Source organism: Taurulus bubalis, assembly GCF_910589615.1.
Source record: "Taurulus bubalis genome assembly, chromosome: 6".
In the NCBI taxonomy this organism is placed as follows: domain Eukaryota; kingdom Metazoa; phylum Chordata; class Actinopteri; order Perciformes; family Cottidae; genus Taurulus; species Taurulus bubalis.
The window spans coordinates 10,184,650-10,202,926 of record NC_136594.1 but is presented as its reverse complement, the minus strand read 5'-3'; the positions used below and the strand labels follow the sequence as shown (position 1 = coordinate 10,202,926).

At 40.7% G+C, this 18,277-nt stretch overlaps 1 protein-coding gene across 1 annotated transcript in view; it reads right to left on the bottom strand.

The window, feature by feature from the left end:
• The window catches only part of fam13a (family with sequence similarity 13 member A), a gene marked incomplete at its 5' end in the record, with an annotated part of 51,146 nt that overhangs the window by 8,664 nt on the left and 24,205 nt on the right, over positions 1 to 18,277 (bottom strand). The window contains 7 exons of the mRNA XM_079219985.1: positions 1,883 to 2,027; positions 6,939 to 6,981; positions 7,321 to 7,379; positions 9,822 to 10,026; positions 10,604 to 10,798; positions 10,904 to 10,945; positions 17,533 to 17,574. Of these exons, the coding sequence (XP_079076111.1) occupies positions 1,883 to 2,027; positions 6,939 to 6,981; positions 7,321 to 7,379; positions 9,822 to 10,026; positions 10,604 to 10,798; positions 10,904 to 10,945; positions 17,533 to 17,574 (731 nt within the window). The remainder of the gene's footprint in view (positions 1 to 1,882; positions 2,028 to 6,938; positions 6,982 to 7,320; positions 7,380 to 9,821; positions 10,027 to 10,603; positions 10,799 to 10,903; positions 10,946 to 17,532; positions 17,575 to 18,277) is intronic.

The following is an 18,277-nucleotide window of genomic DNA, read 5'->3' as shown; positions in this document are numbered from 1 at the left end:
GCAAAAGCCCTCCTAGCACACATGCTTCAAAGAGCCTGATCTGTTTGCCATCTCATGCACCTAAAGGAGAAACTGTATGAATTAACTGCCTGTCACAACCAATCATGCAGGCGCACTGTGGCGTCCGCGCTGCCACAAACTCAGTTATGTATTCAGGACAGAATGTAAAGGAAGGAGATTCAACAAGAGACAAAAAGACAAGACTAAAAACCAGATAAGTGGTCTTCTGCAAAATGCCTTCATAATATCAGTGCAAAATACTGCCATCTGGATTGTAAACTTCCTGAAAAAACGGCACAAAGCTACTACCCTCCTGCTACGCCCTCCTTTAAGCAATTTTAATTTTTAATTACAAGCAAGCACAACACCGTGTGCAGACTCACAGAGCTTAACCACACCTTTGTACGGTATACAGACTAAACAGTTGGTTGACTCAGGCACAATATTGAATTACTTGACATGCTCGTGCTGCAAATGCTACACAGCAACAACAACAACCTCACAACAGACCTCTGTTGTTGTTCCCGTTTCACATTTGGCCACCAGAGAGCTCCACAAAACATGCAATTGCCTCACTTTCAGCTCCAACCATGAGGTTGTTAAAGTTGAGAGATTTATTGCATGGAATAAATTTGCTCTGCCACATCAAACAGGAAACAGTGGAGGTGGTTGTGGGAGTAGAGACCAACATTTTCAGCCGAGGGGTGTCAAAACATGTGCACACATGCCCTCTAACATGTGACTGTAAGAAAGGAACCTGTTGGCTGTCATTCCAGTGAACAGTTCAACAAAACGCTTGACTTTCGCTGCTCAACGCAGATATACCTCCACCCACTGTGTCGCAACGTCCGAGCAAAAACAATCACAGTGCATTGCAATTTTGCACGATTTCTTTTCTGCACAAACGCCAGCACCACTGCATAAATAAACACGATAATAACAACATACAAACAAATAGGTCTGACTTGCAAAACAGGGGAGGGATAATGCAATCCTTGGGACTATTCCTGCAAAGTCTGCGTTAGAAATGACAGCATCTATGAGATGTATTTAAGGTTGATCATTTGCAAAGCTGCTATGGAATGTAAAAATCACTGTCACAATTCCTGGAGTGACAAAACAAATGTACTTAATGTCAAATTTAAAACAGATTTGTTTTTAAATGGAGAAAATAGCTTTACTTAAAATGTTGTTACATGTTTTACTTGGATTAGCAAACTCTGTGAATGCAAGCCAGGTTTCTACAGCCGGCCAACTGATACACTGTTATCACCATTCAACCTCCCATTTAATGATTGATTTGGAAATGTGAATTACAGCAGCAGAGTCTATAAACATTTCAGCGCACGAAATTCCTAAGTAACTGAGACATCCTGGTAAAATAAAAAACAATAAAAAACGGTTTGCTTTGAAAATAAAAACACAAGAGGAGCTCTAAACTTAGCTACAACTTGATATAATACTCTTGAGAGACAAATTCAAGATGCAAGGTCCCCATGTGGTCTAATTCAACAGCAACAAAACAACACACTGACTGCTGTACTGCCTTGTCTTCCCAGACAGGCAAACAGTCACGTCTCTGGTGTTGTTTCAGATATAGGTGGCTCGAGAACTTAAGAGGATCTTTTACAATTAAATCAAGCAGGAGAGGCATCAGGAGGAGGAGGAGAAGGAGGAGGAGGAGGAGAGGCAGCAGAAGGTGTGCAGCTGCTACCCAGACATGTGCAGAGCTGGGTGGAGGGCAGCGAGTGGGTTGTCCGGACATGTTTGTGTGAAGAGGTGTGTACCGAGCCTATTTGGAAGTGAAGTAGCACATGCAAGAGAACAATCCGAGCACGCAAACAACCGCTGGATGGCCTAACTACACCAAAGCTTGAATTACCTCCCCAGTTGTTTTCGTCAGTAAGCGCTGTCAGGTCCAGCCGAGGCACGTCCTCGCGGTCCGGGTCCGAGGCTCGCACCTCTCCACCGCCGACCCTCCCCGTGTCACAAGTGACGGGCGACTCCTGGATCTTCATCCTGCACGTCTGCACAACCATGAGAGGACGGAAAAAGAAAAAGAGCGCTCAACGACGATGACCAGCCCGTGAAACACACTCTTTAAGTTGAGCTGCACACTCCCACCGACCGGCCCAGCCCCGAGAGAGGGGGCTGCTCCCTGCTGCTGATTGGCTGCCTCTGTGGTCAAAACATCCGCCCATCTGTCTTTGACCGTGTGCTTGCGTGCGTGTGTGCACGTGTGCTTGCGTGCGTGTGTGCACGTGTGCTTGCGTGCGTGTGTGTGTGTTCGAGAAAGCGGGGAGGGTTTGGCTCCGCCTTGTCTTCCACCCATTGGAATCCCTCACCCCTCCCTTGTTTTGTCTCTCTACAGTAGTCCTCCATGCTTTCTCTCCTCCCCAGACATGCATGCATGTATTCCACACCCCTCGCGCGGCTCTGGGCTTGTTTGTTTCACGGCAGCAAGAGCAGAAGGGAGGGGTGGAAGGGTGTTGGAGAGGGACGGAGGAAGGGAGGGGAGGACAAAACAAAAAGAAAAGAAAAGCAAACTGATCGTGAGCAGCACACGTAGGCTGACTGGGTGATTTAAAGACAAATATCTCCTTATCTGTCTCTCCCTGCAGACCAAACACCCATCTTAAAGCAGAGGGACTCCTGTTCACCCATCATCATCATCATCATCATCCAGCAGCAGCTTCTCTCGGCCCTTCCCTCTCAAACTTTATTATAACTCCACATTGCTTCCCCTCAAAGTAGTGCATCCAAATTCTAGCGTAATGGTGAAATACAACTACACTCAGCAGCTCATGTATTTAGAACGTGTCCACGGATCACTTAGCATTAAGCCTGCCGGGTCTCATTTCCTCTGCCTGGGCGTGGGACCAAGCTATTTTTAGGGGAAACAGATCAAGACGTACAGCTACTAGACCTCATAAATGCCACAGATGGCTTACTGGAAGGAGTGCACTTGAATCTGGTCACTACAGCCCTTGTTTGTGTTTTGTTTTTTTGTTCATGATACTAAGTAGTAGTTGTTGTTGTTGGCAGTTCCATGTGAGATTAGTGGACAGCAGCATAATTAGTCTCAGGTGTGTGTGCTCCTGTGCAGAAGTGGGGCCAAAAACAGGGCCTCCTCGTCTGTAACAGGAAAAATAACTTTGATGTAACGGGAAATCGTTAGTGGCATTAGTGTCCAAAGAACATGCAGCCTGTGATCAACAATAGCAGAAATGTCCACTAAGTAGCTCTCGCCGTCACGTCCCCTCAGCGCTCCGTGAATAAGTACACGCTGCACCAGCTCACTCAATCAACATTCAAGATCCCATAATCACAGATCCATCCACACACACACCGGTCTAACAAACAAAACAAAATGTCACGTTTTTTTGGGGGAGAAACTACAGTTTTTTCAAAATCAATAAAGATCCGTCATGCTCAAGTAGTGAATTCACAGGTGTGTTAATTAGCCAATTATCACCTTGTTGAATGAATCAAGAACAATTCACATCAGTGAACTACAGTGTTACATAATAGATATTTATAGACTTTTAATTACATCCTGGTTTATTAACATAACAGCAGTCTGTTCTCAAGTAACTTGTATTAATCAGAAAGTTTTTGATCAAAGAAGAACTTTGTTGTTAATTGGCTGTTTGTGTCTGCTTTGTTCTGAACTCCTTGCTTGTTAAATGTACTTAATGTGGCTTCTTTTTAAGTGCTACCATCACGCATTTAAAGTATGGACTCATTAGGCTTTGAAGCAGAAGAGACCACCGGGTGAATGTTATGCTCTTGTGTCAAAGGTAAGAGAGGTTGAGACTGAATAACATCTCGTCACATCATGCGTCCACAATTATGTCATCTTCCCTTTGAGAAAAGTTTCTTCAGCAAGCTGCACTTTCGGTGTCAAATCCTTTTACATGCAAATGAGTGTGGACATGTTTATTAGGCAGCAAACTAAATATAATGACTGAACTGTGATGAAACACATCAGTGCTTAATTTCTTTCTCACGAAATTCGTACAAATTTGCATTTAATGGTTGAAAATGGCTCACTGTTTTAAATCAGCCCTAATTGTGTAAAGCCCATTCTGAGATAAGAGCCGACCGTTTGGGTCTATTCAACATTATTTATCTTTTTGGAGCACCTTAGAAAATCTGGTTAATCAATGTTAATGATTGATTATCTGGAGATAGCAAAGTGCTTTACTACTCTGTGACAAAAGCATGTGAATGAAGCATTGAGCCAATCATTTTTCTCATTTAGCAAATTGCTAGTTAGCTAGCTAACGTCACCTTGCTGACTCCGCCATGTCTTCATGCTAACGTTACACTGGTATAGCAACTCTCGTCTCATTGGCTGTCAGATAAACAGTAAGTTCATTAATAACAGTGTTCCATGCCTTTTATTTTTTTTTTAAAGTTATGCCGTGGGTGCATTGGGCTCAGACTTGGGGGTGAGGTTACACTATAAAAAGGCAGCTTGATAAAAGACTTGCATTTTTATTTTGTTTTTAAGTTGATGATTCATTTATCTGCTTGTTTGAACTGATTAATCAATCTCTGAATCACTGGCATCCGGCATCAGTGAAGAGAGAGTACAATATAACCCCCTGCAAGATGTTCTGAAGAGTAACGCTGTGGATTAACAGCAGCACACATGTTACAGGTCAGCATGATCCTGCTGTGTTCAAATATTATTCAGATGCACGTTCCCTGGAACCCCATCACTGTGTTCGCTGACACACACTGCAGCCACGATTACATCACCATGAGAGGTCCAGCTGGTGCATAGGAGGGGTGAGATAGACAGCGCTACTCTCTCTGTCTCTCTCTCTCTCTGTCTCTCTGTGGGTGTGGGTGTGTGTGTGTGTGTGCGTGTGTGTGTGTGACAATGATTAAGCTGTGTTTGAGGGGGGTAAAGCACAGTGTACATAGAGAGGAATTTAAGGGGCATTTCACGGAGACGGCATGTTACTATGCACGTAACACAGCATATGACCTTGGACACACACACACACACACACACACACACACACACACACACACACACACACACAATGTCGAGGATTTGGCCTGACATAAGCTTCCTGTCTGATAGCTTTGTTTTCTTTTTGCTCTCTCCACACACTCATTTTAAAACACATGCACTCACTCACACTTTCTGAGGTGAGCCATTTTGCAACACAAAAAAGTAACTCATCAAGTAAAAGACTATATCAGCTGCAAAATAAAATCCATGTTAATGTTTATATTGGCATATAATTGATATGTCAGTGTTACAGTCACAACCAACCTGATCTGCACATGTGAGCTGCTTGAAAAAACTCAGTTTTCTGATGTTGAGGGTACAACATGGTCTGAAGGTAGGTGTGTTTACAGGGACTAAGGCTTCAACAAGACACAGACTGACATACTAAGACATGCAACACAACAGCACGCTGAGATGAAGGTGTTGTGTGTTTCAGGTTTCAAAAACTTGCGAAACAGAGGTGTGAAACAGAGGAAGTGTTTGTCCTGAATATTTTTTAACAACTCAGATTACGTCATCCATTCATTCATCCATTATTGTTCAGTTCATACAATTTCATAAAAAAATGAGTTAAAGGGGATGTTTATTTTATTAACTGTTCAAACACAAATATATTCAATTATATATAGAATTTGCACAAAAATAAAAGATAGAAAAGCAGCAAATTCTCATTCATATTTCAGAAGATGCAAACAACAAATGTTCAGAATTTTTGCTTGGGAAATTACCTAAATTGTTATAAAACAATTTTTAAATAATATTCTGTCATTCTACTAATTGGTTAAACAGTAAATAACAGACCTCATAATTTAAGATCACAAAAATACTGTTTGTATAAGTCAAATTAACAGCAAATACACTCAGGGTATGTAATTAAAAAACATTCTTTTAAATGAGCCGCAAGTGAAGAGGTCAGCAAGCTGCAAACAGAATCAGTTTATTAATGAATCTAACTAACTGCAGCTTAGCGGAGGACAAAGATGGTGTGATGGTAGCACCCATGTCTGTGTGATAACCCCGGACTTTAGTGACTAGCTAAGCGGCTGTTGGACCAGCGTCCTCTCAGAGCGGCGCCATGCCGGCTCCAGATGGCCGCTCAGTGGCAAAGTGTGCTGGTGGTGGCCGAGCTGCAGCTTGAGCTGCTACTGAAACCCAACTGAGCTGCTCAGAAAGGAATCTGCTATATTTGTATTGGCAGCATGATTCTGTTCAGTGGTGCTGGTCCAGATTAAAACTGGAGACGAGCAGATGGAGAAGGTGACGTGTTTCTTTGTGCTCTCACAGACAGCAACACAAAACCTCCCGTAGTAGAAACTGTTTTGATCAGCTGGCTTATTCTGTGTAAGAATAACATTGGGAAAATCCCTTTTTGCAGAAACTCTGAAACCTCCCTTAGTCAAAAATGAAATTTTATGTTGTGTGAAACTGCAGTTAAGTTTCTGTTCAACAAATCAGTTGTGGAAGTGTCACAAAACGCTGACCAGCACCGGAGCAACAAGGAGTTAGAATCCCACTGGTCCCAACAAACATCAGTGGTGAGAATCTGGGGGTATTTATTGATCTTGTGTAAAAAAAAAAAAAAAATCCTAAAAAACCTTTCCTAAATAGCACAGCCTAAAACTTTTTAAATAAAAAGAACAAGTCGGAGCAAACCTTTGATACGATGGGAACTTGGAAGTTTTGGAAACTTGCTGCTGACACATTTTAGTCAGGACCAAAACAGTATTGAGATTCAATATCCAAACCGTCCCATTATTTCACATCCGTGTCCCCAAAAATTGGAGATTTGATTTTTCTCCAGTGGCAGATGCATGGGCAGAGCAAAAAGAAGAGGAAGGTGCAGAACTGAAATAAACTGTACAACCTATCAGACAAATGGAGGCTCATCGGAAAGGAATCTTGAACTTACCTGTTGAGGAGAAAGAATGCCATCTTTTCTTGAAATGTCATTCCTGAAAATTCAACAGAGAAACCCATTTAGCAAAAGAATCTTTAACTGATCACAGCAACCCAAGATAGTGTATCTTCCAGTCAGAAACCTCCTGACATAGTGTACACATATACATACTTTATGTATATCTTGGCTGCCTGTCTTTATCAGATAAAGTGTATGCTGTAAACATCACAGTATGCCTAAAAGGTCGCTTTAGATAATGACAGCCAGTAGCTTATCAATGTAAAACAAACATCCAAGTGAAAGTGTGCTGAAAGTGATGAGAAAAAGCTATTTCATTTTAATGACTTCATTAAAATGTCTCAAAGGGATCAAGTTAAGGTTTTAAAGAGCTTACTCGTTGTCAAATGTCTCCATGTGGTTCGCTCCGGGTCTCTCAGCAGCACATTCCTTGAACTGGAAAAAGACACAATTTAAACATTAATTAAACATGGATTATCTACACAGCTGATTTGAATGTGACAGTGTTATGTTGTATTAGCACATCCAATGAAAAACAATGATAGCTTTTATGAACCTTTTTGGATTTAAATCTTTCAGGGGTTTGTTATTAGAGGCTACTGGTGTTATTCATAAATATACAGTCGTGAAAGTATGCTGTAATTTCTACTAATCTTTATTTGTAAAGCACTTTTCAAAAGGTTTACAAAGTACTGAACAAGCTGGTTAATCATACGTAAAGATCACTTTGAATTCCTGCTCATATTATATGAAATATTAAATGGGGAACCATGATTGCATTTATGAACCTTTTTTGAATGCTCAACCAACTTAATTTCACTTGGTTTCAGATTTCATGGCAATACATTCACTAGTTGTTGAGGAGTTTCACTCAAAACCACACATATGAACCTCAAAGTTCGAGGAAAACTCAGACACAGACAGTAGTATGAAATAGTGCGATTTAAACATAGAATGTATTAACTATTCAATATTGAAGTACCTGTACACAACACAAACTTTACTTATCAAAAAGATCATATAAAAACAAAAATACTGTATATATTCCATCATGCTGTGCTGCTGTGCAATAAACCGCAGCATAAATAACCCCCCAGACACTTCCAGAGCTCCTAACTCCTCCTCTTGAAATAACAAGCTCACATGCTCTGTTCACATCGACGGAGACGTAGACACTCGCCAACAATAAACCACTCAGCACCGCAGTCGCCCGGCCAATCAGGAGTGTGTCAGCTATCGCCTATAGAACGTAAGTGTGCCAAAGCATCGAAAGTCATCTGCCCTGTTACAAAAATAGTTGGCACGAGGGTTCAGTTGAGACTACGGGAGAGTGCTGAACTTTAATTTAGCACAAATTAATTATGAGCCAAGTGTGAATAATAATCGGTCTTGCTTTCATGCAGCTGCAGTGTAAGAAGAGTCTGTGGAGACTGGATCACGTTACTGAAGCAACAAGGTTCGCAGCGTGTCCTCCTCGAGCTTTCACACACTCCTCGTATAGATGCTACGATACAACTGTGACTCACTTCATCTGGGTCGGCAGACGAGAGGTAGATGAGAAAGTATTTCATCATCTACTGGTACTCTCTGATATAGGTACTAGTGTATATTAGGGTTTCAACTAAGGATTATTATCATTGATTAATCTAACGATTATTGGTGTTAAAATGTCAGAATAGTAAAATAACAGTACTTGTTTTGCCAGACCAACAATCCAAACCCCAAAGATATTTAATTTTAAATTACATAATCAAATCTTCACATTTGCGAAAGTGAAAACAAAAGAATATTTGACATTTCTTTTTTTCTTTAATTGTAAAAGTCATAAACTGACTTTAACAATTAATCAATTATCAAAGTTTTCGGCAATTAATCATCGGCCCATTAACTAATTGATTAATTTAACTAATAGGCATGTATTTATACGATATCTACGTTTTGCTGTTGATTTAAATCTTACATTTTCCGATCCAAGAAAAAATAAATAAGAGTACAAATCTAATGTCAGTTTTTGCTGCTTTACAGCTCCCATAAATTTGGTGCTATAGACACATTAAGTTCAGTTGGGACTATAAACCAAATCATAGTATACACATATTCAATTTAGAAACTAGAGGTATGTTCTGTTATTTTCCAAATCATGAGAGCAGCAACTCTACCTGTTGAGAAATGTCTCATACTTCAGTATGGAAACTGGTGAAATGTTCAGAGGCTTCAGAAAACAAGTAAAAAATCAAAGTAACATTCATTAACAAAGTGTTTATGTGTATTTCAATCATTTGCCTTTTACATGATACAAATACTGAGCACTCAACAGTGCGCTGTCGAGTACCCGCAGGACAACAGTTGACAGGTCGCTCTCTGGTGCATCATCATCTTCGCAGGAAAAAAGCTGCAGCTAATTGCGCACTCGTGAGTGGCCCTTACACTTGCACTGCTTCTGGAAAAAGTGGTTTACAATGAGAATGTCAGGGAGCCATTAGGCAGCTGCATCTTGCTTCCTGTCATCTTCCAACTCGCCGCTGTCTGCATTTAGTGATTCTTGTTAACTGCAACTGACAATTATTTGCAGTGAGTCAGAAATAAGGAGGACGGGGAGGTTGAGCTGATTGATTGAACAACCAATCTGCATCACAGGTGCATTAAGGGAGAAGATCGGTGGTGATGCTGTTGATACTGTTGTTGGTGCGTCAAATTAGCAGCGATTTTAGAATTCACTAGGATCTAAATTAGCCAAAAAACTGAAATAAACCACGAGGCTCTGAGGTTATCCACTGACCTACACCGACGGACCTGTCAAAGCTGTCAAAAAACACGAGTGGGAGAGACAAATCACAACGACAGGAAGAGACGAGGAGAAAAGACGAGATGACTCACTGTGTGGGCGTCCTGGTTGTGTGTGTGCCCCACCAGTGTCGGGCTGTGTTTCCACTTCCTGGGTTTGGGTGTTCGGTCGGCGTGACCACTCCGGCCTCCCTGTGAGTTCACGCTGCCGCCTGTGTCCTCCCCCACGCTGCCCGAGCTGCTCCCACTGCTCAAGGGGATGTTCTCCTTGTTGGTGTCTGCTCGGACGGACGCAGCTCTGCTCTCGGACGGAAAAGAGGACGGTGAGGAAATGAGTGATCGGCTGTCCATCTCACTCTCTCTGTTGCACACGTCTTTATCAGCCTGATATTGGGTAAAATGCTTTAGGAAACTAAATGCCAAGGCCGTCCTGATAACTCATTTACATGTGCTGTTTAGCTTTCGTGCTAATTCTATTTACTGTCCACGGTCTTGACATTTTTTCTGCCGTCTTTGGACGGATGCACTCCTCTAATCCATGTCTCACTCTCAGACTCTAGCATATCTCCATCAACAAGGATTAGTGTCTGACTGCGATGACTCCAGTTGTTATGACTGTGCCGTGTCTCAGTGGACGAGCTTCCCGCACAGAATTAAACCGTACAAGTGTTTACGGTCACCAAAAAAACGCCAACTGGAAGTAGTGGCAGTGCAGTGAGAAACCGAGGCCAGGCTTTAGTGATGAATGGTTTCTGTCTGTCTTTTTATTTCCTATATGTTTTGCTTTTGCATAAACTTCAGTGTTGCAACTAAAGACAAACTGCCACAAATCTCATGCTGGTGCTCTCAACTGCCAACATGACAACTCCTTGTACCTGTTTCTTTCTCTGTGTCTTTGCCCCTCCTCCTGTTGCTCTCTCTGGTGTCGACGTCTCTGTCGGGCTGAAGGCGTCACCCTTGGGGATGGTGGACGTAGTAACCACTCACAGTCCTCTGAACTTTGAGCCCCTAAAGGGTTTCCATCGAAGAGGTGCTGCTCCACTGCTGAACGAATCGTCCTGTCCAGATAACTGAAGGACCATGAAAAAAAAAACTTTAATTACAGTTTCGTAACAAGTAGAACATAGGAAATTATCTCAAAATAAACTATGGGGGCAGTAATAAAGTGAACTTACTTTCCCACATCTGGTCTAAAGTGGACAGGAGAGAGGTGGTTACTGAAAGAAACACAAGAGCGGAAGAAGAGTAAGAGCTACGGTAACAGGTGGTCATAACAGGTCACTGAGCAATGCTGAAAATCCCCCAGGATCCTGTTCTGGCCCTCGGTGATCGAGGCATCTCGTGTGCGTGAGCGAGTGCTAACTTCAGCTGTGTTCAGAGCATAAGTAGGTCCTCTGAGAGCTAAGTGGCCGGCTTCTATGACTACCCGTCTAAGTCTGACAATAGAGGGTCCACACTCTCCATGCTGATCTCTGGCTTTATCGATATCTTTCTTTTTCGTCGATCACATGGCATGTTATCTGCAGTCATAAGCAATGGTTGTACTATTTGGGTGTGCCTATATATAACTATGTATAAAGATATAAGGCAACATCAAACAGTAAACATTTTACAATTTGACAGCTGTTCTTTTTCTCTTCTATTACAGTCGAGGACTTTTCTTATCACAACTCTGAAGAGCCAAAGTACCATTGTCAGTTATTCGGTTTCCATTTGTTTTACTATAGAGGAGTGTTTTTTTTTTTGTCCCACCGGTTTCTCATGGAGTCTGTCCATATTCTAAGCCAAATATAAATTACTGAACAGTAAATCTGAGCACCTCGTCACTTAGAGTACAGCTACCTCAACATGCATAAGGGTGACCTCAGGACATCTTCCATGAACAGTGGTGTTGACAGTAACAGCACAGCTGATAAAGAGAAGGATAATAACAGAGTGATGGTATACTGTGAAGGTGACTGTAGAGAACTTGTGTACAATGCTGTGGACATGCACTGACATTATCAAAGATGTAAGCAGGGAAACCGAATCATATAAAAGAAGTGGCACACCCAAACCGTGTGATAACCAGATGATCCCTTTAATGAGCTTAACACATTAAAATCATAAACATGGGTCTGTAAATGTTTTAACTGTTTTTTATATCTGTGTTCATGACCAGAGAGATCCCTCATTTTCAGTTCAGGCTCACAGGTGCTCCAGAAGCAGCAAGCAGATGAAACCGCTCGAAAACTCCGGGCACTGCGGGAAAAACATTAGCCCGCTACCTAATAATAGACTTGGCCCTAAACGCAACAGGTTAAAGCAACAGAAAAACGCTTTAATGGCTTACTAATGTTGACTTAACCGGAGACCGTAATGCCTGCAAATGTCAAAGGCATGAATTCATCAAGTGCAGTGGACACATTAAGCCCTGAAATATGACAGAAGGTTCAAGATATATCCAAAACCTTTGAGGATTGTCCTCTATTCTGCAATCTGCTCTTGATATACAACTGATGAGAGGGTTCATTGTATAACTGGAATATGTTCCAGGGGAATTAGACCTGGAGAAATGCCCTATGTTGCAATTTTAACTCTGACACTGTTACAGTTTGAGGGAGTGGCTCCCAATGTTATTGGATTGTGACCCTTTAAAACAAAGCGAAGTCTACCCAGGTCACGCCCTTTGTGTGGACCGCTGTGAGCAACCGATGAATGATTTTTACTTCTCAGATTGTTTCATTAAAATTATTTAAGTTAAATGTAGCCATAAATAGGGAAAAAAGGCAATACATGAAAGGAAGTCAGAAAACACATAAACAATGTTATACCTAATTATCTTTGTCTTTAATTATCTTGTGACGCCATTTTATTTGTGGCACTTCATTTATTTATCTTTAGCCTCCTTGTTGGGCATGACTGCTTTAAGACAGAATTATCTGTTCAAATATATTTAGATTGAACGTCTAACAGAGGCAAGTTTTTTTTTAACATGTCTACAGAATTGGCTGACACATTTGATTCTGATAAAACTGTTAAAAGCAAAAAGATTCTTTGGACCATTTTCTGTACGGAAACTAGATGGTTGGGTAAAAGAAATGAGGAACGAAGTTGTATTACAAAAACTGTGGTGTTCTGGACTGTAGAAGACTTTCATGACACTGAAATACACAAACTCTGTTCAGGTGGTTGTCTAAACTGTAGACATTACATTCTCATGAGTGACAAGATCAACTGTGTTTGTGAAGTTAAAATGAAACATTAAAGTTGTGGCCACAACAAAGAACACAATCATCTGTTTCTAAAGTGAAAGTGAAACGTAACATTGTGAACCTGAACAACATGCTGTTTGTTTCACATGGGACACTAACTGCAGTCTCTTGGATCTTTGTTTGATTTATTCACCCTCTCTGTTTTCGGTCTTCATACAACGTCATCACACAAGGAGCATTTCATAATGACGCTGATGGGTTACATGGGAGTTACTTGAAAGCCTGGTCCGTCTCATACAGGCGCTCACGAGCGCCTTATGCGTCAGTATCAGATGCTGAGGGGTGCAGGGCTGACAAGTTGGGGATTAGTAAACCAAATAAATGTTGCACCACCGACTGATTTTAACTAAAGATGCAAATGTGTGAAACCACTCTAACATGAGACAGTATTGTCGCCTGGTGTGCAAAAATGAGTTTAAATATGTGCAAATAACACAGGAGCTCCGAGCTCTTTCGCCATTTGCAGAAGCTTTGAGAATTACAGAATGTCTTTAACGTCTTATTTCTGAAAGTTTAGCAGCCACAAAAAAGTAATGAAATCCTATTTGTAATTTGCCCCTCAGATGTGTGATTCCTGATCCACACATCTGAAGTGTTCTTCAAATAAGATTGAAAGCAAAACGTTTGGCCCTGTTTTCCAGTGATTCGGGTAACATTTATTAGAGTCGACCCTGACGAATGCTGCACCAAGATCTAATTCTTCCAAATGGCCAAATCTGATATTTCCACTCTCTTTGTTGATGTAGATGCCATTGAAACCTCAACAAGAGCCGTCTCTGTGCTGTCAAAACATCTAAACAATTGTTTAGGGTCAAGAAGGCGTTACACTGTTGATAAATTGCCTTTTCAATGATATAACTTAAAAATAAGGTCTGTAATTGTTCATTAGTGAGTTGTCTAGACTTGAGATTATTCTATATTAAGAGCGGCTTAATAACTGCGATTTTCAGGGCCTGTGGGAAACAGCTAGAGAGAAGAGAACTAGAGAAGTGTTGACTATTTGCAGAATCTAATGCCATGTGGTTAAACACTTTTTTGAGCCTGTAGGGAAGATATTAAGGCAGCGGGAAGAGGACTTTTATTTTATTTACCAGCGTGGTATTTCTTCTTTGGGCAATGCCATCAATGCCAAGTGCTGTATATTAGCTAATCATTATCTACAAGATCAGGAAATACAAGGTCCTGAAGAAGAGACTGGGAGGTGGTAGGAAACCTTTGGTGACCTTGCTGTCCGGGGAGGAGAAAGCTCCCCTCGTTTTGTCATCTTCATTATCAGCAAGGTTGGTGTTACATAATGTGGTTGGTTGGGCCAGAGTCATAAGTTGAATCTCATTAGATGTTTTTTTTGTCCTCGACATGAGATGCTTTTGCCCTATTCTGTCGGCAGGAACTCTTCATAATATTTCTATGTCTAAACGTATCACTAGTCATCTCCACTTCTGTCTCATTTAGATGTATTTATGGTTCCAACCTGCTTTCCATTTGTAATGTCAGGGTTGTCCAGGGTCTGTGTTTATGCCCACATCTGGCTGTCCACCAGATGTCCATGGTCAAAGTTAGCAGAGCTGAATCCATACGGTCTTGCGCTTATCTTTAGGTACTCAGGGTGTCTAAGCAAGTAGAAACCCCATCACAGCACACACATCCACTGGTTTTACTTCAGTGAGTCAAGGGTATGGTGTCATTTCAAAAAAGCTTTCCACTCTTGTGAAGTGGAATTCTGATTAACTAACTCACCAGCAAACTCACCAGTCTTGTCATCATGAGGTTTTGCCGTCATGAGGTTTCCAAAGAACCATCAGAGATTTCAGGAAGTCAACTGCATCTGGCTATAGTCTGGCACATCACTCCCCATAAAACCACAAATGGCTCACCGTTTCTCCAGCCTTTATACTAAGTTCAGATACGTGGCGCTTCTCCTGGCAGCATATTTATACTGAACTGGGTGATATCAATATTTTCATCTAACTTTTGGCAGGAAAACAAATAATAGAAGATTATTCAAATATTTCCCCAAATGTTGAACTATATTCCTTTTAGAAATAAAATGGATTAAAAAAAAATATGATTGTTGAATTAGTGTAATTTTACCAGTCAGCAGCATTTTGGGGGGTTTTCAGTTCCATGGCGTCAGTAAGGTTTACTGAGCTCTTAAGACAGGTCTGTAATGAAATGATAGGTCTGAAGGTTGAACTGTGTTATTTTTGTTTTGCAGAGTGTGATTTAAAAAAGCCAGCAGTGCAAGTCTTTGTTTTACAAGAGCTTAAAGTTTGCTTCGTATAATCGCTTCATTCAGGACCTTCTAACTAAGAAAATTGCTCAGAAAATGATAGTAAGAACAAAATCATATGTTTCCGTAGTTGTGTCTGTGTTAGTGTTCTTTAAGGCATAAAAAGCAAGGAGGAAACAACTCAACCCCTCTAAAGCAGAAGCTTATAGCAGTTAAATCCCCCACACGGTGTGCACCATTCAGGTAATACAGTATTACACCAGTCAGACAGCCAGGACCTTCACAGTCTTTGGTCAACACCCTCAAGAAAATGATGATCCATTTGGATTGGGCCGAGATTGAGCTCCTTGGTGGCCGGCTGAGTCTTTAAATGTGTAAGAATGCAAGTAGACTTCAGCAGACAGAAAGAAAGTCTGTGTGGTGCATATGTGACAAAGTACAAGCAGGCCATGGAGTAAGTCATCAATCAATGTGAGCGAGTGAGACAGAGAGAGGGAAAGTATCACCAACATTAGTCTTGGTCATTTCGAGATGTCACAGACTAGTGCTGCAACAAATGACTTCATTAGCAATCCATCCATACAATTAATTAACCTTTTAGTTTACGGTTATAAAAGAGCCAAAGACAACATCTTCAAAGTGCTTATTTTGCCCAACAAACAGCCCAAAACTCACAGATATTATGTTTACAATTACATAAAACAGAGAAATGCATCACATTTGAGAGGCTGAAAAAAAGAACTAATCATTTCTATCAGCACAGCTCTGTGGACGGCAATGCTGTCTCAAATATCCCAACAACTATTGGATTTTGTACAGACGTCCATGGTCCCAAGAGGATAAAGCCTATAGACTTATAGATCCCCTGGCTTTTGCTCTAGTGACACGATGGGGTTGATAGTTTTTTTGCGAAATATCACATGAAATACTTGATGGATCATCATGAACTTTGAAAGACATTTAAGACCCCTGAGGATTAATTGTAATCATTTTGGGGATCCCCTGACTTGCCATCTAGCACTGCCATCAGATCAACATGTAAATTAGTTTGGTTTATGAACAATTACATGCAAAATGTAAAACATTCCTATTCCTATTTTGTATGCATTTATACCAAATATACATGTATGCACACCTGTATCTGTACATGTCATATAATGAGTTATAGAGATCTGTGAAATGTTTAAAATGGGCTGTCGCTGTGAGTAGTTTTGTAATATGTCATCTCCAGTTTACTGAGAAAGTATGCTGAGCACAGTGATTATGTAATGCATATAATCCCATTCCACAGTTAAACAGGTTATTGTTATGTATTATATACTACACATACTGTACATAGCTGCATGCCCAGGACTTAGATTAGCGCAGCTGGGACCTTTGACTTTCCATCATGGATGAAACATGTTGTGTTTTATTATATCATAGTCAGAACAAGATGTTCCAGTCAAAGTGTATTAGTTACTCTGACTATTGTCCTGTGAAGCTTTTGTCCTGCGTCTTTTTTTTTTTTAAAGAAAAAAACAATAAAAGGCTTGATCACACAAACAGTCGCACTGGTCTGGAGCCTTATCAGCTCTAAGGTCATATCAGCAAACAACACTCCAGTCAAAATGTGCCAACTCCAAATGATTAACTGAGGGACCAGCCGTTAACACTTGCTGGACAAGCTGCTGAGTTTTTAAGACTTTAGTTCGATAGAAACCGAAGGCAAAATGGAAAACTATGACAGTAGGGTCATTGATGATTAACAGGTGATTACCACGCAGGTGTGTCCGGGCCGTACTGAAACCGTATCAGTCGCACATGTTAAAACATGAGGTTCACTGAATGTTTGATACATGTATTGTATCAAATTCATTCACTTCTAATGGGTTTATTTTTTAACTTTGGTACTAATGACAAATATCAAGACAAGAAATTATATTAAAATATAATAAATGTTGGTTTGACGTTATCAGAAATTGAGGCTGCAACTAATAATTATTTTCATTATCAATTCATTACAAATTATCTTTCTGATTAGTCAATAATCTACAAAAATTCCATTGCAAAACACCACATATATTCTGTTCATAATAATCCAAAGAATATCAAAAAATCCTCACATTTGAGAGCCTGTAACTGGAAAATATTTGGCAATCCTTCACTGTTTATGTTTGAAAAATGATAGAAACGATCATCTACATAGTTGCCGACAAATCGATTAAGCTTAATTTATTATTATTCCAACAACGTTCAATGATCTTAAACCATAAAGTAATTCTGTGTCTGCACCCAGAGGTGTCATCCAAGCTTTCTAACGCAGAGCAAGAAGGCCTACCTCAAGTAGAAAGGAGATATTGGCCTATCTTCTTCTTGGGAGCTGAAATATGAAATCAAAAGCACATAATTAATTAGCGTGCAGGATGTGGCTATAAAGTGCTATGACATATAAGCATGAAGCACCCTACCCGTCATGTCCCTGGGGCGGAAAATAGGGGCATAAGACTGTTTTGTCTGCAGAATAATAGCCATGCAGTGCAACAGATCAGTGCCTTTGTGAGTGTGTCTCTGGTAATTATTATCAACCAAGAGCTCTAAAATGCTGCTCTAAAATATAGGCTGGTTCGGTATAGGCTGGAGAAATGCCAGCGACACATGATGAAATTATGCAACAATAAGAGGAACTCAGCGTTGGCACTGAATTTTGAGGTTGCTTAACATTTTCACATCCTGGCACTTACAGGCTGGAAATTTCACAATCACCTTTAGTCTTGTTTGCCTAAGTGGAGCTGAATACGCTATTATCCTCTCTAAAGTCAAAGCAGGAAGAAAAACACTGCAACCAAACCTGAACTGTCAAACTGGCTGTCATGGTTTACTGGGACATGTGAATAGAACAGAGTCATCGTTTATGTTATTCGTGACACATGTGAGTTTCCTACTCTGACAAGTCAGAATGTCAAATGGGAAAAAGTCCTATCTTTATCTGTAAAAGACACAACTATGTGACTATTCATCACTTTAAACTTGTTCACGTGACAAGCAAACACGTTTCGAGACAATATGAAAACTAAAAATATTCT